Below are 26615 nucleotides of genomic sequence, written 5' to 3' on the forward strand. Positions count from 1 at the left end.
TGTTTGGATAACCTGCATGTGCACAGCACGGGGAAATTTTAGACCTCATGTATACCAAAGTTACACCGCAAGTCTTGTACTGTTATTGCAAGTATCACACACTTAATTGAAACGGTCTTCACGATTATCACAGAAAGTTCTACTATGGACACAAAGCTTAACCTTTTGGCTTGGCCAATGATTGTTAAACCAGTGCTTGATGTTAAGTTGTTTCGTTTGATCACAGAATTATGCCTTGTTTTCTTTATAAAGTTATTTTTTCTCCATCAATGTGAGCTCTGGTTACGCTAATTCCCATGTTCCCATTTTGTATTCACAGGTGGCTTTGCTGGGGATGGATATCTTGTCAGCCATGGTGTCGCGTTTGCAGGATCGCTTCAGGGCACACATCGGCACAGGTACGAGCTTGCAGATCTTCAGTGAAGATTTCGTATTTAATTTCTCTCAATTATCCTTTTTTTCTGCAGGAAATGAAGGATATACATGCCGATTGATATTCTTAGAAATGTACATGTACTTGATTGAACACGTATTTTGCATGATGTTTATGAAATTTACTTTCATGTGTCTGACTTGGAGCAATATCCATAATGTTCTCACAGGAACTGATAACTGGAGGCCTCCCGTATTGGCTGTCGCAGAAGACCAGTTTTAGACACCGCCATTTAAGAATGTCTCACTTCCATTCCTTTCCACCACGCCTGCACTCCAAAGGTCTTCCAATCTCTTCCCTTTCCGTACTCCTCCATCCGTGGTCATCCTCGTTGCCACCTTCTTTTCTTCCCCTTTACTAGCCTATTCCTTGAGTCTCTTCTGTATTCCCCCTGTCCTTGCCCTCTTACACCTCGGATCCCCACAGACTCTCTTCTTCCCTCCATCTCCTTTTTTTCTGATCTCTTCCATCTATCTCCTTCTAAACTTCTCTAATGTACTCAGTCATTCCCTCTTTCACCAAACCACATACCCTCCTGCAATACTTTGGATTTTCTCCGAGTTCTCTTGTCCTACTGCAGCTCTGATCACCTGGATCTTTTCAGTCTTCTCATGCGTTCTTCATGTCTCCTATAGCACCACTGTTCTCTTGCATTCTGTCAGTTCTCACCTCTCAGTGCTTGAGTACAGCTTCAAGGTTCTCCTGTACATCTGGATTATGCATACCAACTCCGAGAAGAGCATAGCCTCAGCCCCAGAGGAATCCTTCCCACACCACTGTAACCATCCTCATGAAGTTCCTAGAAGGCCTCTAAAAATCCCAGGAAGCCAAGTGCAGGGCTTTGGGCCCAGAGGAACCAGAGTTTATAAAAAATAAAACAACTCTCCAAACTTTCCCTCCTATAGATCCTAGGTTGAAGGGCGTTTTTGTTTTCCGCTTCCTTGTGCTTGGATTCAACACACCTAGGCTCAGAATGGCAAATTTGTTTTATGGAAGGCCTAAGCTTGACTAGCTGTGAGCCAGAGACCTACTCGCATCATTAAAAGATTGTACACAGAATGGTGCCAGACTATCACTGCATACAGAAGGATGGGCATCTGACTCATCTTTCCCTGTGTACCCAGTTTGTTGCATGCCCACCTCTGCCTTAAACAGTCTTAATGAACACAGCCTACGTAAGGAGCTCCGGGGGAGCAAGGACTTCTTCCAGTCCCCCTCCTCAGCAGCAGCTTCAGAGAATAAAAAGGCAGGACGCCTCCCTATGGGTCCACGTGTCTCCAGTGGGGGCAGACTTGCCTCTCGCATGCATTTCTGGCGCCAGAACTTTGCAGACCCATGGATCCTCTCAGTAGCATCCACGCGGTACCGCCTGCCTATACCTCCCTCTCCTCATCCCCCCTTCCACTCTCACATATTGGGACGGCAACTCTGTTGGCGGAGAGCCGGTCGCTCGTCAAGAGCCAGGCAGTGGAAGAAGTACCAGCCTCCCAGAGGGGCTTAGACTTCTATTCCAGGATTTCCGCCATACAAAAGAACAACCAGGCTGGCCTGAGAGTTGTTGGACCTATCCACCCTCAACCTCTTACTCCCTCTTCAAGAATTCAAGATGGTTACCCCAGCACTCATTGCAGAGACACTAGACAAAGGAGATTGGATGTGCTCCCTGAAGGACGCCTACATACACGTCTCGATTTGGCAGCCTCACTGCTCCTTCCTACGCTTCAGGATCATGTGCTGTCATTTCCAGTACAAGGTGCTAACCTTTGGCCTCAACTCAGCCCCCAGGGTATTTACCAGACTCATGAATGCAGTGGCAGCCCTACTCTGGGCCCAGGGCCACCATGTCTACCCGTACCTGGACAACTTGCTTGTCAGGGCGAGATCCCTGGAGGGGGGTGGTCTACACTTCCTCCGCACTTATGAATACACTCCACGACCTGGGGTTTACCATCAACCTCCAGTCTCAGCTGCAGTCCATGCAGTTCCTCACCTGGGATACCAGTTCCGAGAGAGTTTCCCTTGGAGAACAAGATTACGGCCATCAAGAGGGCCTCTATGCATTTCCAGACCAGTGACTTTGGCTTGGTGGTACCAGCGCCTACTGGGTATCATGGCAGCTCTCCTCTTGGCCGTGCCGCGCACGAGGCTCAGGAGGAGGGGAGTGCAGCTGCACTTCACATCCTCATGGGATTGGGAGAAGGGCTCCCAAGTGGAGCTGGTCAGCATACCGCCTTCTCTCCACTCTGACCTCACGTGGCAGTCCAAGGACTGCAATCTGCGACGGGTAGGCCATTCTGGCAGCCGGCTCCGCAGGAACCATTACTACGAACTCCTCCCTAGACAGCTGGGGAGCCACTCTGGACAGCCACAGCGTCCATGGAGTCTGGACCCGGCAGGAACGGGAGTCTCATATCAACTGACTGGAGCTCAAAGCCATCTGGCTAGCCCTCGGGGTCTTCCTTCCACTCATTGGGGCAGGACTGTCCTGATCCAGACTGACAACTTCACCAGCATGTCAACAAGCAGGAGGGTTCAGAGGTATTCTTCCTTTCCTCTCCTTCCCCCAGAAGCTCACTGTCTCCAGAGCTCTGGTTGTCTCCAGGCTAGACTACTGCAACGGCCCCTTTCTAAATCTGCCTGCCTCTACTCTCCGCCCTCTGCAACTCATTCAGTACAGGGACTTGAGGCCAAGGACTGCGAGATTTGTCCTTGGCCTCAAGCCCAGGGATCATATCTCTCCAGGATTGAAACCTCTGCACTGGCTCCCAGTGGCGGCGAGGATTAAGTTCAAAACCCTTTGCATTGTCCACAAGGCCTTCTGGGGCCTGGGACCTCAATACCTACAACTCTCTTCCTAAATATTCCTTCTTGAGCTCTCCGCTAATCCGCCGCCAACTCCCTCAAGTTCCAGAAACACCTCGGGACCTTCCTCTTTGCTTCTGCTTTCTCTCACCCTCTCTCTCTGCTGATCTCCTGGCTGGGTCTGAAACTGCACTGGTTACCTGGCTACACTCTGATCTCGGGCCCAGGTCCCCTCCCTACCAGTTGCACACCTGCACTGCCCCCCTGGCAACCCATGCACTCGGACTATTTCTGTATCCCTACAGCCCTGACTAGCACTTGACAACACCTGATGTCTGCACTTAACCTGCACTTGCCACCAGCTGGCTGCACTTTATTTATTGTCTTTATTTATTTTACTGTTCTACTATGTACTGCACTGCCCGCTCCCCTTTCCCTCTGTACACCCCCCCCATCTCAATGGCACCTGGCCTAGTAGTATCGTTGTCTGTCTTCCTGTCTTCCCTTTGTTTCCCCTCCCTTGCCTCGTCGCACCTTTAAACATTTGTGTTTAGGTGCGTTATAAATGCCATATGATGTATCATACCAGGTCCCCTCAACTGTGCGACCTACCGGTCAGCATGCGGGAATGGGCCCTGGAAAACCTCTACCCCAGGGCCGTCCACCTCCCGGGGGAGGCCAACTTGGAAGCGGGCAGGCTCAGCAGGCTGGGAGCGGACAATTACGAGCGGCAATCGAACAGCCAGGTGCTGCAGGCGGTCTTCAACGCATGGGGCCGTCCTCAGGTGGATCTATTTGCCTCCTGGAAGAACATGAAGTGCCAGCAGTTGGCGTCTTGGCAGGGACAGGGCCCCCCGCTCCATGGGCGAAGCCATGCAGATTCAATGGGAGGGCATGACCACCTATGCCTTTCCTCCCACACCCGTGATCCCCAGGGTACTCTGCAAGATAAAGGAAGCTTGTCACCTCAGCATCATAGTGATTGTGCCTTGGTGGCCAGAGAGGCTGTGGTTCTCCAAACTGCTCAGCCTCTCGGACGGACCACCCATTCACCTTCCGCTGGGCCCAACACCTCTCCTGTCCCAGCATGGGGGCAGGGTTCTCCACCCCACTCAAAAGTTAGCCCTCAGAGCGGGGTGCCTGAGCAGGTCACCCTCAAGCACCTGAGCCTATCTCGGGCTAACCTGGAGATCATCCAGAGCGCTAGGAGCAAGGCCACTAGGAGCCAATACAAGAGTAAATGGAGCAGGTTCGATCACTGGGCAGAGTCTAAGGAGATTGACCCCCTGACATGCACACTGGACGATGTGCTCTCGTTCTCGGCACACCTTGCCCACTCGGGCGTACAGTTGGACACATGTCGCACCTATCTGGCAGCCATAGTGGCCTATAGGAATTCGGAGGAGGAGGTCTTCTCCTCTTCCAACCCAATAGTCAAACATCTGACGATCTTGTCCAGGCTTTACCCGCCCATCAAGAGGCCACATCCTGTGTTGGGACCTCAATGTGGTGTTGGTTGCCTTGGCACACAAACCCTTCGAGCCAATGGCATCTGCGGACATTTGGCTGGTCACCATTGAGACAGCTCTGCTAGTAGGTCTCGCCTCCACTCGCAGAGGCAGCGAGATCCAGGCTCTGGTGGCTTCAGAGCCCTATACCACTTTCCACAGGGACAAAGGCGGTCCTACGGATGCACCCGGCGTTCCTACCCAAGGTACCCTCTGCTTTCCATCTGAACAAGGAAATAGTATTGCCTACTTTCTTCGCTGACCCCAAGGACGAGGCTCAGTCTTACACTGTCTCGATGTCAGATGCGCTCTGAAATTCAATCTGAATAGGACCAAGGGCTTCGGCAAATCGGACGCACTCTGTCACCTTTGGGGACGCCAGTCCCGGTTACCAGGCATCTAAGGCGTCCATTGCAAGGTGGATGGTTGCGGCCATCAAGGCGGCCTATGAGGGGCAGTGCAAGCCGCTGCCAGACAACATGCACGCGGTCAGAGCCAAGGCCACTGCCATAGTCTTCCAGCAGTAGGTTCCGTGGCAGGTCATAAGCAGGGCAGCTACCTGGGCATCCCCTTCAGCTTTCTGTAAGCATTACTGTTTGGATGCCAGCTCTAAGTCAAACATGGCCTTCAGACAGGCGGTTCTGAGGAACTTGTTTGCTTAAGGAGGGTCTCCTCTCCACCCTGGGGCTACATTCAGTTGTAATCGCCCATACAGTATGGATGAAAGGGACGGGACCTAAGAGTAATTACAAGTTACTCACACCATCTCCCCTCCCTCCTCGTCGAACATCTGTTCATCCGATACCCCTGTAATTGTCAGGATGGGATCAATGTACAGCACTGTTCGACACTTGTAATTGTCTACACAGAATCAACATGTCTGCGTATTACTGCTTCCTCCAGCTGTAACACCATTCCCTTTAAGTCCTCCTTCTGGCACTGTGATCTGAATAGGAACTCTGAAGACAGTCTGAGCGCCTTCACCTGTATTCCCGGGGCCTATCCTAGCAGAACTTCGACCCTGTACAGGAACCAGGCTCTGCTTACAAGGTGCTTTGCGCGTGAGCTGCCAAGAGAAGAGCTGCTACCCGGGCATAGTAAAAGCTGGGTATGGAGCACACCATCCCTTTCTCTTTGAACTAGATCGATGGGTGTGTCTTTGGAGTATAGTAAGGGAGCTACAAAGTGTCCCTATGGTTAATGGTAAACCTTTTTATTACTGGAACCACGACCACTGCCCCAGAAAAGCCCTGCGTATACATTACTTTGTTGGAGCAGCAGCGTCTGGCACTAACAGTGCTCTTCCATGGTGTATTTGGCTAGTTTCCTTTGTAATAATTTGGTTTCTGCCTTCGCTGCATTCTTGGCTGCCTGCCTCTCGCTCTGCTGCTTCCTCTTACAGTAATGTACTATTATTGATTGTATTCTGGGCCAGTCCTTAGCTTCTATACTCACTATCTTTTCCAAGGAAGCCTGTACTTCTGTTGGCAGTCCTTTTACTAGTATGTGATAGAACAATGGCATGCATTCATCCCTGTTCCTTCGCATCTCTTGGGTCCATAAATCCTGAGCTCTCTTTATATATTCAGTGGGAATCATCGTCACCTTTCATCTCATACGCCATCACTGTCCCCAGGTCATAGCTGTCTGGATACATGCTTCTTGGAACCTCCCGGACATGTGCTCAACAATTGTTAAATGGAGCTCCGTCATGAGCATTGGTGCTCAATTGCACTCCTTTATAGCCAGCCTTATTCCAAATGTTATCTGCCTGTTCTCCTATAATTGCGGCAGACTATTTTCATATCTCCTATGGCCAGCGTCACTCTCACTATCTTTCTATTGAGTGCCTGTATCCATTTACTGACCCCAGCTACGAGGGAGGGCAAGCTACATATTGGGTTGTTCCAGTGCATTGTTTGCCAGGGCACATAATTGGCTCCCCCTCACCCCTTCTGTAGTAACTGCATTACCCGTATCTTTGGTCCCGTCCCTCCCTCTGACAGCTTGTTTTAACCCCATTTTTATCTTCCCTGTCCTACTACATAAGGCGGTGGACCAGTCCCTGTCACAACCGTCACGGTCCGGTAACTGGCTTTTCTTCCCCTTCTGCTAAGTTTGTCGGTTGTCCATTCTTCACTCTCCCAGTCACTCAAGTCTCCATTTGTCTCCTAATAACCCTTGAGGCTGTGTCTTCCTCATCCCCTTCGTTTTTTTGTTTCGTCCTCTTCACCATCTAATTTGAATTGTATTTTTCCAGATAGCCACTCTCCCTTATCCCCCTTGCTATTCCTCCTCTATCACCTAATCTGCTTCACTAAATAACGTATCCACCTGTTGGCGTGTATTCTTTTCGATATCTGCTAGATATTTTCTTTCGCCCCGCATGTGCACCTCCTCTTTGTGCTTTTTTTCTCATTTCTCCCCCCCCCCCCCATTGTTTGCCTTGATTTGCATTTGAGGTTTCCCACCGAGGGTTGGTATACTCTGCGGCTGGTTGCAAGGTGGGATATAACCCAAAGGGTGGGGGCGGTGAGCTCGGTCCGCCCCCTCCCACGGTCTATTCCTTTCTTCAATTTTTCCCCTTTAGTCTCCTCGTATAATTATAAGAGACCCAATATGTTTTGCCTGCTTTTTAGCTTGGAGCCTTTATTTCGTTAATGGGTGCGAGAACATATTCTCTTACTGTCAAATGTCCCTTCCCCAGCCCATGCATGGAAACGCTGCCCTGCAGTCTTCCCAGCCCACTGAAAATTATATTTTAATAGTTTGTGATACTGGGGCAATTTGTGGCACATGTGGTCTGGTGGGCTCGCCACATAAGCCATTATTTCCTTAATTTTTTATTCTACTACCCAGTGTCCCCCCTCCTCCTGTTCTCCCAACTCTTCCTTTCGTCTTTTTTTTTATTCTTCTTTTATTCCCGATCGCACCAACATTCACTCTTGCCCCCTGCGCAGACCCCATGAGGCACTCCATTCGTTCACAATGGCCTTCTCTGCAGGCCCGACCATTCAGTGTTGGTCCTCGACAGCCCTCTCCAGGGGCTCACTGTTCCCTATGTTAGCGCAAGAGTGTCCATTGTCTAACCATGCATCACCGGCACACTCCTGCTGTTGGAATGCAAAAAGCCTGCTATTTTACACAGGATACCTCTTGGTACTGACTCGTCCACCACAAGCCCTCCTCACTGAAGGACTCTTAACTACCACACGGGTGTCCCTTTCTACAAAAAACACAACTCATATCCCCAATGACTCAATTATACAATGGCCTGCACTATGCGCCACTCCTGCCTGAGTTCGCCACACACTGCGCATCCCTCCTGTTCCACTGCAGGTGTGCTTACACCAGCGCCCGCTCCCTACTGGTTGGTATGCTGTAAAATCTACACTACTTTGGCTGATCGTCCTCCCTTCTCTGAGGATGTGTCCTAGACACTGTAAAAAGAATCTACCACTCCCCCGCAGTAGGCATGCACTATTATGCAGCGTCTTCTTGCACAGTTATAATCACGTCCTGGATACTCTAGAGTCACCTCGGCACTGAGCCTCACAGCGTGCTTGCCTTTCCACTGAGCGCCAGATGGCGCTCGGGACCTGGCAGACCGTTGCGAACTCGGCGTCTGCAGAGAGTGATGAGTAGTGAACGGGTTCTGGCTGCGTTAGGCCTGTAGGACGCTTATGTGAGCAGCTAAGCCAGTTTGTCATGGGATATAGCTGTGTTTTATTAGAGTGATGAGGTGTTCATGGGGTAGTTTTCGTATGTGAGCAGCTAGGCCGAATATATCGAGGGGTATAGCTGTACCTTAATTGAGTGATGGTGTAGAGAGTAAGTGTAGTGATATGATGGTTCATGCGTAAAGCGCCTGAGCATAGTGCGCTTTGAAGCAAGTGGTGAGGTACGGACAGTGGGGACATGCAAGGAACGGTACTTGAGGACCGGGAGGGCTGGGTACATATTGCAGGGAGGCGTGGTAGGGACAAACAGCAAGCGTGCACGGGCCCGGGGTACAGAGACATTACGGGACCAGAGGGGCTGCGTATACAGAGACATAAGGGGACTGGAGGGGCTGGGCAGGCAGTCACTACGTGGGACACGAGAGCCGCATGGGTGTACAGAGATATCATAGTAGATCAGGAGGATGGACAAATTGAGTCACCACAGGGAGGCAAGGACTTTGCACATAGTTGCGTCATATTGTACCGGAGGATTGGCACAACGTCGAGATGCTCTGGGCTGCAGTGGAATGTAGGGGCCTAGAGGTAATGAGTAGCTTAATCCCCACCCCCCCTTTTGCAGATCCCTGTCGTACTGGTCACATGGTTCAGATCGAGGTTTCCCAGATGCAGCCCGCTCGAGGGATTTCCCACTGTGTTTTTTATGATGTTATTTTTACTCCTCCCCTCCTTTAGCTAATCATAATGCAATGTCTTTGGGCTGTGTACACACCCAATGTATCATTCCTCACTAGCGTCTCCGGTGAACCCCTTTGTACAGGGCGTCTGTGGCTTAGTATACCTGGGTCATTTCCCATGCAGCTGCCCCCACAATCCCCCTTTACACTCACAGTTGGTAGGTGCATCCCCCTGTGTGGTTCTGAATCGGCACCCTCAACACAATACCCTGCATGCCACAGCCCAACCTTGACCCCCAAAGGAGATCTGACTCCCCAGCTGGGGCTGTGGCAGGTTTTGCGACAAAGAATAGTGCTGTACTATTCTTTGGAAGGCTGTGCAGAAAATAGGGCACAGTGCTGGAGAAAATCTTGCTCTGCGCTTTAATTCAAGAGAAACTATTACCCTTGAGAGACTTAATCGGACCCTCCCGGATTTAGTGGCGGGAAATGGCAAATTTTGCAGCACAAACCTTTATTTATTGAGGCAATTGTGCAGCACAATTTCTAATGACTGGAGGGTGCAAGATTGCCACATTGCAGGAAACAGGCAGTGTGCAAGGCTACCTGAGAGCCATGGTGTCATTATTTGCACCTTTTTGTATCAATTTAATAGGAAGAGTCCTAGATGTCTCTGACTTGACAGAACAGTATTTTTTTTTGCTGTTTCTTGGTTTAATGTGCATGCCTAGTTAATATTAACGGTATTGATCATTATCAGTTGTAATGCTGAAAATATTCCACTTGTGTTATCCAAACCACCCACACACCTCTCACCCAACACACCTCACAATTTTCACCAATTCCCCATCACAACTTTGTATTTTAGAACCTCACTCTGTCATGCACATACTCTGTCACACTGCCAAGTCACAATTTGCACTCTCCGGTCCCTGCCAAACTCCAAATCATACTCCCAACTCGCACCTTACGCTCCCCAATTCTTCACGCAGTATGTAGTCCTTCATTTTTAGTGCGATTTCGTCATCTTGCATCTCTCTTCCCATTCTATTGCACTCTTCCCTCATCCTTTCTCACAATCTGCAGTTTACTGCCTCTTTTCCAGGAAACGCCTGTTTTTTTTGGCCTATTGCTACCCCTGAGCCCACGCTCCCTCCACTTTCTGAACCTCAGCTCCCTCTCTCTCTGGCCCACTGCATCCTCTCTGCTCTCTTGCCCACCGCTTCCCCCTCTGACCCACTGTTCTACCTCTGACCTCCCTCTGCTTTCTTGCCTACAATGCCACAGCTTACCCATCACTCCCCCTCTCTCTATCTCCTTTCCCTCTCATATTGTGACCAATTTTTTATTTTTGAAAACTCGATTTTAGGCCAAATCCTCAGAAATGGGGCATTTAAAAATGGAGCAATGCATGTTATTTTTAGATAACCCATTTTTGCAAATGAGCAGGTCACCTTATTCTCAAAGGTGACGTGTACATTTCCACAGGGCTGAGATGTAGCGCAACTGATGCGCTGGCCAGCCGCCTTGAATAAGTTTGTGTTGGAAGCGCTCTCCCAACAATGGTCTACAGGTTCCCCATGCATTTCACCGTGATGGTCCCTTAAGGGGCCAGCCACTGTAAAATGCAACCCAAAAAACTAATTTCTATCCCATTTGGAGAACAGAAATGCAAGTGAAAAAAATAAAGTATTGCATCAGTCGGTAGGGTCAGTAAAGACTCCTGTGCACCTATTGAAAGTGGGCGCACACGTTTGCCTACAATTGCTGCACATTTAAAAGTGCGTCTTATCAATTTGGGATGCGCTTTTAAATGTGCAGAAATGCCCCCTTATATGCGCAAAGGGTGAAAAAGGACATCTGAATGGGCGCATATAAGAACTGGCCATTCAGATGTCCTTTGTGGATTGGGCTGCTCCTTTTTTTTTTTTTTTTTGCACGAGTGATGAGATGTGCTTGCGAATTTCATTCCTTGAATAAAAGTGCTGAGAAACTGGCCCCTTGAGTATTTTTTTTTTTAAATGTGTTTTACATAAATGGCTATTTTTGCAGGTGTTTTTGAAAAAACTGCTGTTTTTGCGGCTTTTTGGAGGATCAAAAAATGGGTATAAGCTGGAGGTACTGCTTAATATAGGACACCAGTATTGTCTTGGGTCCTCCTTCTGGGTGAATATTTGTAGCAATGCTGATCATACACAAACGGGTGGTGTATGTTAGGAATGTTAACAATATCTTACCAACCCAGTTTAATCACTGAACCAACACGTTTGGACGGGCCAAATGGTTTCGTGCATACTCTTAAATAGAAACAAATTAATAATCTCAATTTTCTGTTTAGCATTCATGTATATTCTCTTGTAGAGATAATACATGAGTATTAAAGTGGAATAGTCGAGCAATATACAGTTCCTAATGTTTCCAATAAAGTAGTGAAGTGTCCTACTATTCTAAAATGTAAAAACGTACTACCAATCACACATTTGTATATAGTCCGTGTGGCCCAGTAATACGTATACTCCTATGTCACGCCCCCTTTCCTCCATACTTTTGGCAAATTCCGTCCATTAGGACAGGACCAGAGCACTTTTGAAGCATCAAAAATAATGTGTCCTTTTATTTTTACGCGGGTCCACCGCACATGACCATAGCCCCGCCTTCCTGAGCTCTGCCCCGCGCGTCACCCTTCAGTGCTTTTCTCCGCACCATCTGGGTTGGACACTTGCGTTTTAGGGAATTTTTACTTTTTGTTCCCTTGCCCTTCATCTTCCTGCTCCAGTTCCAGTGTCTTTTTTTCCTCCGTCTATGCCGGAGCATCGGGGATTCGTGTCCTGTTCTCCATGCGAACGTCGTTTCGCTAGGGTGGATCCCCATTTTGTCTGGAGGGCTTGACCCCAGAACATCGGTGGGACTCTTCCTTCTACTGCGACTCCCTCTCCGTCCGGGCACTCCAGCGTCGACTTGTCAGGTGGTAGGAGGTGTTCAAACGGATTCCTCCTCCACATTTACAGCAGTTTGACGAAAAATGGAAGCGTCTGGTAGATCCCTTCCTTTTCTACTGCACCCCGGCCAGGTGACTCCCCGGGGTCTTATGGTTCCGGGAGGGGACCAAGTGGCTCTGGTACCAGAGTTCTCCCTGAGGTGTCCCGAAAGAGATTTAACCTGGATTCTGGAGTTTGCTCTGAGGCCCCCTGTCAAGGGGCTTTCAAGACTGCATTTTCATCCGACGTTCCCCATCTGGGGGCTAAGGTTAAGCCTAACTTTTCTTGGGCGGTTACCACCGGGGATATTCCTGAGGTTTCCTGAAACTAAACGTACCGAGCCTAGTTTTAAGGTTTCCTGTACAGTGAGTAAAGGTACCAGGGTTATTCTCGAGGATCCCTGAATAGGGGCTATAATTAAAACCGGCAAGATCGAGGTGACCCCTAAGCCTTCCTACAAACAATCTTGTGGTGGAACTGATCCTGATGAGGGGGCAAAGGAGGGCCAAAGGCCCTAAGTCTTCAAGTACTGGCCCTGCCGAGGGCTAATTCTTCAGCAGAATCCAAAGGGGCTCAAAAGTGCTCTAGATCTGCTTGTACCAAGGTTCCCTGCAACAAGGCTAAAATGGATTAAAAAAATCCACTGAAACCCCTGTGGTGGCAATGGCCTCACCGACACCTGTGATGCAGTTCACGTCAGGCAATGACAAAATGGCGGTTCAACCCACTCTGTCTGAGGTGGCCATTTTGACAAGCTCTTTCACACCAACGTTCTCAACTGCTGGTGCAGAGGGGCCTATATTTGGGGCCGAGCAGCATTTTCCATGGATTGTGGACAATAGGAATCCTTTCTGCCCTCCAATGGATTGGAGTGCTGGGTTTCCGCTGCCACAGTCTCACTCCCTCCTGCTTCCTTAGTTTGTGGATCCAGTTGGTGGAGGGCCATCGTGGCAACCAGCCTCTTTACAATCCTGGGGGTATGCCCCTCCAGAGCGGCCTCTACCTACTCGTATGCCTAGGCCTTCCACTCAGGACGTGTTCTTTGGCAAATTCCAGGCCCTTATGCACTCTGAACCGATGAAGGCATACTTTAAGAATCTATTCAAAGAAATGTATCCTAAGCTTCTTGAGGCGTAGCCTGCTCCTACAACCCCCTTCGCAGGTTTTGGTAGTGCTGCCCCACCACTTCCTGTGGGACCCCCCTCCTCCACTGCCACCACTACCTCCACTTCCACCTGTGCTTAAGACGCCTGCGGAGCAGTCAAGTATGCCCACAGGGTCTGAGGTGTCACGTACTGCAGATCCGTTCTGTTCCCACCGCTTCGGACGAAGACCAAGCATACCAGGATGGTGAAGACGCGCCCCACTCTCAGAGCCTTTCATGTCTGGGTTGTGGATATGATGCCATTGCTGGATATTCCAATACCCGATCCTCTGGCTCCACAAGGTGTACTTTCAGGAACCTTAACTCTTTCGACACAGGAGTGCACAGGCCTTTTTCTTCAAAAGAATGTGCTAGCTGAAGCCCGCACGGTCTGGGAAAAACCTCATTCCGGGCAGCATGTAACGCTCCCTATGAGCTACACTCGTCGGAAGACATGCCCTTGACTGCATGTTCACTCCCCTCATCAATGGTGTTGGCAGCAGCTACACTCCAGTCAAAGCTGTCCTCAATATCCTCTATGGCTGCCTCTCGGGTTCTGTCCAAAGATGACGAGCTTCTTGATGCCATGGGGGGGAAAGTATTTTCCAATTCTGCTCTTCAGCAACAGGCGAATACCAAAGTAATCTTGGCAGCAGCAAATCTCAAGCTGTGGATGGACCTTTCTGAATTTCAGGAATGTATCCCTCCTCTCAGGCTGGAAGATTTTAAAGAGGGCCAATCCGATGCCAGAATGCTGGCTCAGGACCTGGTGGCGACCGCAGCCCATCATGTAGACACTTTCATTCGGGGACTTATGGTTAGAGTAGACCTCTCCCGCCAAGCGTGCTTGCATGCTACCAAGTTCTCGCAGGATGGAGGTTCATGACAAAGTACTTTATCTTCCCTTCGAAGGAGCTCATCCACCGATGAGGAACTCAATAAAAAAAAGGCAAGCACACAAACAGCTAAATCTTTGTTGGTTCTTGCCAAGACCCTGGCTAAAACGGCCTATACGCAGCGGTCGGGTAGCCAGACAAGGTCCTTCTTGGGTTTCAGAGTGTTCCAGGAGCGCCGGGCAGAAGGTTCCTCTGGTGGGCCTCGCCGCAAGCAGGGTGGACGGTTTTTCTCTAGGTCATCTACCTCTCATCTGGAGGCGTGGCAGACCATCTCATGAGACCGATTGGTTTTGCCCATCGTCCAAGCAGGCTTTCGCTTGCTTCTCCCTCAAACCTCATCCTCCTCTTCAGCAGACTGGGTCGCCCTGCCTCAGAGCCAAGGTGCATAAACTTCTGGACGGCAGAGCAGTGGAACCTGTACGCTTGCGGGAGCAAGGGGAGGGCTATTACTCCTGTCTGTTTACAGTGCCCAAACCCAACGAGGCTGGCCTGCGCACTATCCTCGACTTCTTCTCCAACTTCAATCTCTTCCTACCCCAAGAGAAATTCCAGATGATCAGGTCCAGCCAGATAAGGTCCTCTCTCTGGAAGGGCAATTTGCTTGGTGTGGTAGATCTTCAGGACTCTTGTATGCATATCCTGATCTGGGGCCCACATCAGAAATACCTTTTTGTTTTTCTGTGGGAATGGTACACTTTCAGTATTGAGTGCTGCCCTTTGGTCTCAGCTCTGCACTGCGTATCTTTACGAAGATGATGGCGGTCATTGAAGCATTCCTCAGTCTGCAGGTAGTTCATGTCTATCCATATTTGGACGATTGGCTTCTGTGGAGTCCTTGCCCACGGGCTGCAACGGCCAATCTTCAGTCACTTCTCCTGTTCCAACTGGGGCTGTTGGTGAACTAGTGGAAATAGTCTGACGGTTGCTCAAGACCTGATTTTTCAAGGTTTCCGTTGGGATATTGTCCGTGCAGAGTGTTCCTAACGGAGGAGCGAATTGCGGATTTATCGGCCATGTGCCAGCTTTTCCTGGAGTCCTCCCACATGTCGGCCTGGTGGTTCCAGAGACTCCTGGGCTTGATTGCTTCATGCGTGTTAGCCTTACACCTGGCGAAACTGAAGATGACATGCACCCAGCTTACTCTTCAGGACTGCTGGACCCAGGCCATGGACCCATCCTCCAAAATGATTCCGATCCTCCATTACTGCAGCTCTTCAGTGGTGGTCATCCGCCGGCAACCTTTCAGTGGGAACCTCCTTCCAGGAGCCCTGCCCACAGGTTACGGTCACAACAGACGCACCCCTTCTCAAGTGGGGGGGCCGGGGGGGGGGGAGTGACACTGTCACCTCGTGGTGTACGATCTGTGGACGCCCCAACGCAGAATGTCTCCTATTAATTACCTAGAACTTCTGGCAGTTTGTTGATAGAAGGCTTTCAATCCGAAAAAGAGTGGTGCAAATTCACATGGACGCTTCTGTAGCAATGTTCTAAATCAACAAGCAGGGCGCACCAGGTCCCCATCTCTGGTGTATCTAGCTATCCAGAGTTGGAATTGGGCAGTCAAGCACAATGTCTGGATACTGGCTGTGCATATTCCGGGTCAGATCAATGTTGTGGCAGACTCCCTGAGCTGCCAGTCTGAGGCGAGTTACGAGTGGGAGATGAACAGGGATGTTCTTACCAAGATTTTCCAATGGTGGACCTCTTTGCAACGGCAGCTAACAAGAAACTACCTCTTTGTGCTACCAGCGACGGTCTCTGAGCCTTTTCCTTAGGGGATGCCCTTGAGATTGCGCCTTCCCGCCTTTGTTGTTGATTAATCGGTCGCTCTGCAAACTTAGGAGCGCTTCCAACTGCACTCTCCTCCATAGCTCTTTGGTGGCAAGCCAGGTTCTGGTTTTTGGAGCTACAGCACCTCTCAATATGCAACCCGATCAGGTTGCCACACCTTCTGGTCTCCTCCACCAGAGCAATCACCAGGTGTGGCACCCCTCCCCACAATACTTCAGCTTTGCGGCCTGGTACCCGAGTTCTAGTCCTTAGCGGAGTTTAACCTTTCAGAGGATAATATGCGCATAGTTCAGGTGGCATGTAAGCCTTCTACGAGAACTCAGTACAAAAGCAAATGGCTTAGTTTTTGTCATTGGTGTCTAGCCAAACAGCTTGATTCTTGACAGGCTTCTATTGACTGTCTTGTCTTTTATATCAGACCTTGCAGCCTCTGGCATCCACGTCTTATCATGCAGAATGTACCCATCAACCATTGTAGCTTATCTGTCTACAGACAGTTGCTCTTTTTCATTGCCAAACCCAGTAATAAAGAGGCATTTCGCAGGTTCCTCCGGTCAGGTCTTCTCACCTGAAATGGGATGTGAATGTGGTCCTCACCGCTTTGTCATTGTCACGGTGCTTGCCCCCAGACATTGGGAGCAGACCAGCCTGCCCAGGGTACTGGCACCCATGGGGACCTTTGAGGCCCCAAAGGATTGCCTAAGGGCTTCCTGGACTCGGTCCTGGCGCCGTTGGTGCCAGGCTCATGCTGCCCTCTCAAGCAAGGCAGGTTTCAAATCAAGAGAACCGCGTGCAGACTAGTCTGAGGCAGGCTGAAGGGACTACTTTACCTGGGAACTACTTGATAGGGTGTGGTTGGAGGGACTACTTTACCTGGGAACTACTTCTTGAAAGCTATATAAACCATGCCCTCAGAACAGAACACGTTTCGTTTTATTCTGCACTGCTGCAGCTTAACGCTCACCGTGTCTGCTAACTTCAGGCCAGTCTTCAGCCACGCCTGTCCAGTTTTTCTCGAGCTGCCTGCAAGGAAAGGAAGAGAGAGGAGAAAACAGAACGCTCTTACCTGATGCTCCATCTCGATAGCTCTGGAGTCTCCGCTTCTGCTGAGCTGAAAAGGAAAAAAACACCAGGTTAGCCGCTCAGACCATGTTAATGATATTGCAATCCTGCGCAACGCTAATACTTACCAGAAGGTTGCTCACCCCAGCGATCCATCAAAGCACCATCACAAGATCGCCGCTCAGGAGCTGCCGCACCTGTTGAAAACAAAATAAGGCATCAGGTTAGCTGCCCAACGGGGAAAGGCCTCATTTAGACATTTAAATCTTATGCAGCGCTACTACTCACTCGAAGGCTGCAATTCCTTGTGGTTCCGCAAGACATCACCACGCGATCTCCGTCCCGGAGGCACCGCACCTGCAGAATACAAAAGAACAGCAGGTTAGTTGCACAGAAGAACAATACCTTATGTTAAGACTTTATCGCATAACGTTGGTGTGAAAACTTAACTTGGAATCCAGCTCAACATTCCTGGGTAGGCGTCCGCTTCTTTTATGCACCAAGGGGAAACCTGCAAGGAAGAGGCACAGGAGTGAACTTTTGGCAACTTGAACTCGAAAGCAATCCATACCATTGGTATAAAGACTTACCCATTGAGTCATAGTTGTCTGGAACTCTGCAGGATCAGTGAAGTAACTAGATCCTTGAACTACTACGCACCCCTGCATACAGGCGCAGGATGGAGAGTCTGCCATTCATAACACTAAGGTGAGACATAGCAGAGGGGTGCACAAGGAGGCCGCGGGAGGCGGGAGTTGGCCCTCCTTCTTACTATTGGGTAACATTTCATTTAACATTGTAGGCAAACCTGTTTTCGTGACGGAAGGGGGAATCGGAGGGGGCACGAGGAGCCATTCAACATCGGACCGTCCAGTTCCATTCGGCGCCCCCTGTGGAGACCAGGTGAGCGTAACAGTCATAAGCTATTTGAATCAATGTCCACTACCGAGCTCAAGTTCCTTTCTTGTAAAGTGGCCTTCTTGATTGTGGTTACATCTGCGAGACAAATAAGTGAGCTTCGAGCTTTCTTGGTGAACATCCGTTATTAATTTTCCTAAAGGATAAGGTCGTGCTTCACACTCATCCTTCGTTCCTTCCCAAAATTGTATCGTATTTCCACATCCATCAATATCCTTACCGGTTTTCTTTCCAAATCCGGTGCATAGAGGGTTCTACACAACCTAGATGTCAGACAAGCTCAGAAGTTTTACCTTGTCTGAAAAAGCAAACTTGGAAGTTCTTGACAACTGTTACTTTTGCTCACTCAAAAGGGAAACCGTTTTCAAAAGCGTCCATCTCACGCTGCTCACTTAATGCATCTCAGAGGCTTACACAATTCAAGTCCTTCAGCCCCCAAAGGGTGTTCATGCACATTTGGTCCTTGGCAAAGCGGCAGCTGTTGCTTTCCAGAAATATGTCCCTTGGGAGTCCATAGCCGAGGCTGCTACGTGGGCTTCCCCTTCGGCTTATTGCAGACACTTCTGTCTTGACCTGAGCTGCCAGGCTGATGCCAAGTTCGGTCTGGCAGTTCTTAAGAACCTGTTCCAGTAAGGGAAATTTCCATATTCACGTTTCTTTGGTCAGTGCTTGGGAATCTCCCAAAAGTATTTAGGAAAGGGGACGGAACGGAGGAGTATAACTAAGTTACTGCCTTACTCCTAGTCAATAGTCCCCTTTCCTCCATCTGCCCGCCGTCCACTCTAATAAGTATCCTCTATTTTTGTAATGGTCCTTCGACTTTGGCGATAGAAAAGGACTGAAGGGTGATGCGCGGGTGGAACTCGGGGAAGGCGGGGCTACGGTCACGTGCGGTGGCCCCACGTAAAAATAAAAGGACAAAAACATTTTTTGGATGCTTCAAAAGTGCTCCAGTCCCGTTCCGATGGATGGAATGTCACAAAAGTAAGTAGGAAAGGGGACTATGGTCTAGGAGTAAGGTAGTCACTACAGTGAGTAACTTTGTTAAAATCATACTCACAATTGTGATGCAGTGGATTGGAAAGTGAAATGATTGCGAGGTTATATAGATCAACCTCCGGTTAACCCATTGGGCAGAAAGAGTTAAAAACTCTGTCAAAACATGAATGGCTTTTATAGGTAGTTAATGAACATCAAAACCGCGATGTAGAGCAATGGATCAAAAAAGATTACAGGTGAAACTTTTCAAATCCCCCTGCAAAGGATTCCTCAAACGCTTCCTTTGTGCCAAGTCCAGCTTCAAAGGACTGCTCTCACCCTTTCTCTGTGCCAAGTCCTGCATTAGAAGATGGATTGTAAGCTGCGTTCAGGAGAGCCACAAACAATATTAATTGGCCATAGGGTAAAGTCCTCCAGGGGGTAAAAGGGCCACACTAGCCTTCTTATTCAGTGCTCTGCTTGGCATTGTTTGTAAGGCAGCCATGTAGAGCTCAGTGCATATTTTTTCAAAATACTTTTGTATAGATACATAAACAAGAGAAGCATTGCAAGTTGGAGATAACGCACACTAGCACTCATGCGCACCAACGCACGCTCTTGTGCGCGCACTGCACTTTCACGTGCCTGCACTTGTGCGCGCACTGCACTTTCACGTGCCTGCACTTGTGCGCACACTGCACTTTCACGTGCCTTCACTTGTGCGCACACTGCACTTTCACGTGCATGCACTTGTGTGCACACTGCACTTTCACGTGTCTGCACTTTCGTGGGCGCACACTGCACTTTCGTGGGTGCACTGCACGTGCACATGCACCGCAAGTGCACGCACTTGCACGCACTTTCATGTGCACGCGCACGCACTTGCACGCACTTTCATGTGCACGCACTTTCACGTGCACGCACTTTCGCATGCACTGCACTTGCGCGCGCACTGCACTTGCGCGCGCTCTTGCGCACCGTTCTTGCACAGCGCTCTTGCGCACTGCTCTTGCGCACCGCTCTTGCGCGCGCTCTTGCGCACCGCTCTTGCACACCGCTCTTGCGCACCGCTCTTGCACCCGCTCTTGCGCACCGCTCTTGCGCACCGGCTCTTGCGCACCGGCTCTTGCGCACCGGCTCTTGCGCACCGGCTCTTGCGCACCGGCTCTTGCGCACCCGCTCTTGCGCACCCGCACTTGCACCCGCACGCGCACTTGCTTTCAGTCCAACACAATTTCAGAAAATCTCAGGGCAAATGCATCAAGGCAGATTGTGGGATACTGCTCACAACGGAGGGGGATAGTAGGACCAGAATAGCCCTGTCGATGCCTACTTTTACTTCTGAGGAAAAAAACGTGTAATACTCCAGACAGATCACTTAATGGCAGAATATGCAAAGCATATGACTCCAGACGGATAAAAAAAGCTCCTGGCCAATGCAGCAACAGGTCATGGTTTTCAACACAGTGCTCTAGTTTCAATTATGTTATTGATGTGCTCTTGTACTGCGCACGGGTGGTCAGCGGGGTGCCGGGCGATGGAGGGGGTGTCCCAGAGTTAGGTTGATGTAGCTACCAAAGCTTGCCGAATTTCAATAGATTGTTGCGTTGCCGTGTTTCAACTTAACAGTCAACTTTTTCACTCTGTGAAAATATATTATATGTACACATTGAATGAGATCCTTAAATCAAAGGTCAAACAGCAGGTTTTGTGCTGTTAAGTTTTACAAAAGCTATTTTATGAGGAATTGATCTATCAGGGGTCCAACACTCGTTGAGCCCGGTGATTCCCGGTAGTAGAGATTATGAGCACTGTGCAACTCTTGCCCACTTGAGATTTCCATCCGTTTTGTGTTCTGTGAATACTTTTTTTGTTTTGTTTTTTTGTTTCTTCAAGCAGTTACCGATTAGCTATTGCTTTTATGTTGCTTTTCAAAACCCGTTTGTGTATTACATCACTATTTCTTTTTTCTGCAGTACTTCCAAGTTTAATCGATCGGTTGGGTGATGCCAAGGATTCTGTGCGAGAGCAAGATCAGAGTCTACTGCTGAAAATCATGGAACAGGCCACCGTTCCCCAGGTAAAAGGAACCCTTCTCATGATTTCAGCAAGTACATGCCTTCAAAAAAGGCATTTCCATGCGCTACTCTTGCTTACGTTTGCTAAACCTCGACCTAACCATGTTTGACTATAGCAGAGCTTTTCAAATGATCATGAAGGATGCAGAGTTTTTTGCTTTTGTTTTCTTTTTACATCTCCATTTACCTCGCAAATAAAATTACCCCGTATGTAATGCTGCCCGAATCTGTGGAGCTTTGCAGCAAATGACCCACAACTCCTATTCAAAATACTCCCACAAAGAGATGAAGTGTACAGCACTCCACCTTAATCCTGCTTCATCGGAGAGCCTGGGTGGTGTTCAGATAGCCTACAAGAAGTGTTTGTTGCATTAAGTCAAGTAAGTCCACCTTAAGGGGGTTCCAGTGTCCTCATTTGCTCGTGGAAAGACAATGTAGCATGTGGGCGCTTGATAGGAAAGTTAACACCAAGCATAATATGACTACACCAAGCATCTGGAAAAAATACATTGTATAACCGGCAACCGTGTGCTAACCCATGGACCACTTTATAAGACTATCTCTTGACATCGTAGTGATTTCTGAGCTCCGTTGGAACCCTGGGATGGCATTCAAGAAACAGACTATATAGTTGCCCATTACATATTTCATGAGTATTGGTCAGCAAGCTCCAGTTAATAACCTTTCGACTTGCCTCTCTGTTCAGGCTGCAAATCCCAGAACGGCCGACTCAGAGCTTCATCCCCCTGAGGTCGATATATTGAGTACCATTTTACTTGGGTAATATGTGGGTGCCGTGGGTATCAGCCTTGAGGCACTATATTTAAAAATAGCGTTTCTATAACTACGTAATTGCTTTGTGTTTTAAATTTTTTTTTAAAGGCTAATCAGCTGTAATTAGAATGTCAAAACGAAAGTAATAATGAGATGTGATGCTGTGAAGGTTTCTTAGTTAAACTCGAATTCATTGTATTTAAATTGATGTGTACCTTGCCTCATAAGAGACACCACGTTAACTTTCCAAAAGTGTGGGGCCCACACCTGTCATTTTGATCTGACATTTGAAGCATAAAAGATGTCTGACAATTTAGCCTGGAGGGTACTTGGGCTAAGTGAACACTACCATGAAAGAATTCCACAATGCAATGTATATCACGGCTAGCGGTTGGAGAGCCAGAGGTGCTACAGTTGGGCCAGTAGGGTTCGTTCTTGGTTCGAAGACACGCACATGACCCAGGCTGGCATCCTGCCTCCCCTCCCCACAAGACCCATATCTGGGTTCCTGCCTCCCAACCCAAAACCCATATGTCATTCTGCTCCCTTGCCCCTCATCACAAGACCTATATCTGACATCCAGACTCCTCACCCACCACTTTCAAAACATACCTGGCGCCCTTTGTTCTACATAACCCTTTTATTTGATTTTTGCCTACCCGCCACAACACACACCCTTGCCCTATAGCGCTGTTCGATTTCTGCTCTCCCTCCCGTTTTGCCAGATTAATTCTGGTGTCTGGCCCCCTCCATCAGATTCTGCTCTCAGGGATCGCACAACTCCCCTCTGAAGTAACAAGAGGGCAGCATCGGAAGTCACAGCCATGGGCAGACTGGCAAGGGGGACACACTTGCAATTGCCCCCCCCCCCGGCTGGATGGGCTGTTGGCCCATGGCCCAGAGCTCCAAAATGTAAAAAAATAAATTGAAAAAGAAATCCTTTAGAATCGAGCCTTCCATAAAGGAACCGAGTGCTGCAAAGTGTGCCCAGATTCTGTGTAAATGGAGTATGGCATTTGCCTTGATTTCAGCAATGCTGTAGACGTGCCTGGGTGGCCCCACACATGGGCCTCCACAGTGAGGGAGAGGAGGGGTATGTTTGTGTCGCCAAGTGGCAATGTATGCAATTAAATAACGTGATCTGTGACCCTGGATGGTAATGTTTGCACCACCACTGCTGCCTATACAGCATTGGCCTATTCTACTCCACATAAGCCTATCACGACACCTACTTGCCAAGGAAATAAGGGTCCATATCTTACTAGAGTTTGGCGTTGGTTTGATTCTGCACGAATACTTCTATGTTCTGTTGAGTTTATTGATCACAAGTGTGTTCATACAAAAAGATTTTAATGGCATTATGGCAACCTGAATAGCACCCATGGATGTTACTTGTATAGTAGTTACAAAAATTTCTATTGAACTGTTTGTGGTACTTCCTTTTGGACACAGTTGAAAACACACATAATTAATACTTGAATATTTAAATCTTTGTAGAAGATTACAAACTAAGTGGGCCATTTAGAGTTTGGTGGATTTTAATACTGCCGAAGAAAGCTACCAGCTTTGCTGGGGGTATTTCAGAAATCCTGCAGGGGTAGTATTTCTGGAATTCCGGCCCTGCTCTTTCAGAAATACCACCTCCAATAGCAGTAATGTAAAACGGTTTTTTAAACATTTTCCAGCTATTTTCAGCATCAGTGTGATTGGAGACATGGATATTATGTACAGTAGGGCCCCTATCACTTTTTCTAATGCACAGAAGAGTACATTCTGGCTTGTTTATGCACTATATTGGTAAGGTGGTGAGAGGAGGCTATCGGATGCCTACCTTTTTACCCCTTCAACATGGCCCTTTTAAAAAAATATTTTTTTCGTCTGATTGAAGGGAAGCACCTATGCTACCGTTCTGTGCAGTAGAAGGAAAGACTTGAATAATTTGGCACCAGGTTGAATTTTTTTTAACCTTCAATGTGGAGGTCAAAATTGGTGGATTTTCTGCGAAAGGTCCACCTAATCCCATGTAAAACCACTGATTGTATTTGATCAAACCCTGAATTGGGCAGAGGGTAAAAACGATATTTGCCAAATAGTGAACATTTTACTATTCACACCAAACAACCCTGCTAAGTCTGATAATTTTCCAGTGTCTTGTCCAGAGCACTCTTCTCTTATGTGACCAACAAAAGACACGTGCCAATCAACACCAGCTTCAGCTATGTAGATACAAAGTCACATGGACACAGATACATCCTGCAAACTATACTTAGCAGTGTCACAAATACACTCAAACACACACACTGCACCTTATTTGAAAACACACATACATATAATAGGCCGCTCTTGTTTCCTCTCCATCACAAGGTGCAAGACGTATTCCATTTTCAAAGATGTGAAGGCAGGCGCTCTGTTACCAGTCTTTACAACCATGGCTTTCCCCTTCCCCCCCATCAAGGAGAAGATTTGTGCTATGGAGGGAGTTGTTTCCAGTCACCTGCCAGAAAAATCAAGTGCGAAAAATACAAGTACCAGAATCCTCAGAGCTAATTAACTTGTCACACCTGAAACAGAAATGCAGACCCGCCTGAAAAAACAAAGAAACTCAGCCTCCCTGAAGATTGATGAAGTCATGAAAACGTGCGTTAGGAGGAGAAGCTAAAGACTGGTAACAGAGCGCCTGCCTTCACATCTTTAAACAGTATTCCATTTTCAGTTCTCTGCTTCTGTGACTTGAAAATACATAGCTGACTTTCCAGGAAAGTGCAACTTGGCAGCACCAAAAAAAAACACGTCCCCTCGCCGTCTTTCACTCTGCATTATCCACGTGCAGACCTAATAGCCACAATTACCAGCAAGACCCCCGACTTCTTGCAGTGTCTGGCAGAGGCTGACTGACAAACCAAGGTGGTCTACTGTCAAACTGTAAGCCAGTTAGTAACGGAAGGTGGTGAGGGGCAAGGAATGGGCTTGGTGTGATGGGCAAAGGCGTGAGTGGCACAAAATTGGTGATTGAGCTAAATGGGCAAGGAAAGGAGGCATGTGCAAGGTAATGGAAGGGGGATTGATTTAATAGTTAAAGGATGGAGCAAAAGCAGAAATGCGGTCTGAAAGTTAATTGTAAGAAAAGGGGGGTCTTTGAGAATGTAGTGCAAGGGAAGGACACCAGAGGATAATGGGGAAGTGACATATTATTAAATGAGATGAGGTACACATCTGGAATGGTAGGTCAGCAGGTTGACAGTTTATTAGATCCATGTCTGGCCTGCATGCCACTGCACCTGATTATGGGACTGGCTCGACCACCGGTTCTTTTTCCTGACTCTGATGCATACTTGCTTTATGAACATGTTTCAATTAGTACTTCTATTTTTTCCGGTTGCTTTATCATGTGACTTCGTGCTTTGAAAGTACACTCGAGTGTACAGACTAAGATTATAATCTTAGTCTGTTTCTCAGATGCATTTGCCTGAGGATACAGACTATTAATAGGCTTCCCCCATGTAGATACATTGGTTCTCTGAAAACCAGATTTATTGAGCAGTATACTAGTTTAGCCCTTGAATAACACCTTTGCAGAAAGCATTTTTTTGTTTCTAATATTGAAGATGGGAGAAGATGAAGTACCCCCTGCTTTCTGAATTGGAAACTGTGGAACCAGGGAGACCGGTCTCAAACCCCCACCTTCCACACATTGTACAATATGTGGTCCTGGGCAAATCACTTTTATCACTGTGCCTGATTTTCCTTTAGAGAGAGTCTCGCTCTTCTGGGTTTATACTCTATAGTGTTACTCTTATAAATAATTATAATTTTAACAATTGGTGTTAAGCATACTGGTGAGAAGGCAGGATGACCAGTGAGGGCCTTGTGTTGTGTTGTGTGCTGGGGAGTTAAGAAGCCAGGTATGCATGTTTTGCTCTGCCAGCTCATGTTTGGCTGGTTGGGATGGGAGGGGTTGTTGCCTGCTGTCAAATTTGAAACTTCACCACAATGAAAACCTGGCTGAAATCCCATTTTCCAGTTTCACCAATTATATTATCCTGGTGAAACAATTTTACTGTTTGGTAAGTGGGAGAATTTCCAGGGGCCTGGGTCTCTAAGAAACCACAAACATAACAAAAATATCTTGCATAATAGGAAAGTAATGTCTGTTATATGCACTTGAGAATGTTTGGTGGGAGGTTGGTATTGAGTTTTCTTGTTCTGGAAGCTGGACTCTCGGCTTGGGCCATTGCACTATGGGTCAGAAAAGTAATCCTGCCCCCTTGCCCAAATGATGCCAGTCTTCCCCCTGTAACAGCACACAACTGTGGGGTAGACAGAGTAGTAACAAATGTGAATGTGCTGTGTAGCCCATGCGGGGCGTCGCTCCATCTTCACACCTGATCGCCTCCCCACTGTTAAAGGGCTGAAAGTCTTTACCAGGGTGTGGAGATGGTGGGGTATTTTGCAGTATTTTTGGTGAGCTTGTTGGGGTATTTTGGTGAGCCCTAAATATACAGGAATGTCTGATATTATTCTTATACCAGGGTCATAAACAGTAAGCCAAAATTGTACCTGGTGCGCCCTAAATCACAATTTCATCAAGTGGTATTTTATCTACAATACCACTTTGGCGGTAATCAAGAATACATTTATCAGACACCTGAATGCTGTTATTTATGTACCCCTGAGATGGACCTAATTCTCAAATGGAAATACCGCCTGTGGTAAAATGCAACTACCACCTGCTTCACATTTGTATGAATGCTAACACAAGGAACCAGAACGCATAATAAGTAGACTGAGGCTACATTGTTTTTCTTGTATGCTTTATACAAGATTAGAACTTATACAATGTTCAGACCTATGCGATGCACCAAGTTATCTTTGCATGATTTTCCTTATGATTGAAAA

General features: G+C 48.1%; 1 protein-coding gene across 33 annotated transcripts in view; it reads left to right on the plus strand.

Annotated features, from left to right (window-relative positions):
* Positions 1-26615, plus strand: part of CLASP1 (cytoplasmic linker associated protein 1) — a 2584612-nt gene that overhangs the window by 206686 nt on the left and 2351311 nt on the right. For all 33 annotated transcript variants that reach the window (XM_069616701.1, XM_069616702.1, XM_069616704.1 and 30 more), the window contains exons 3-4: positions 320-398; positions 20844-20947. In XM_069616701.1, the coding sequence (XP_069472802.1) occupies positions 320-398; positions 20844-20947 (183 nt within the window). The remainder of the gene's footprint in view (positions 1-319; positions 399-20843; positions 20948-26615) is intronic.

This window comes from Ambystoma mexicanum, chromosome 9 (assembly GCF_040938575.1).
Source record: "Ambystoma mexicanum isolate Mex_15411 chromosome 9, UKY_AmexF1_1, whole genome shotgun sequence".
NCBI lineage: Eukaryota > Metazoa > Chordata > Amphibia > Caudata > Ambystomatidae > Ambystoma > Ambystoma mexicanum.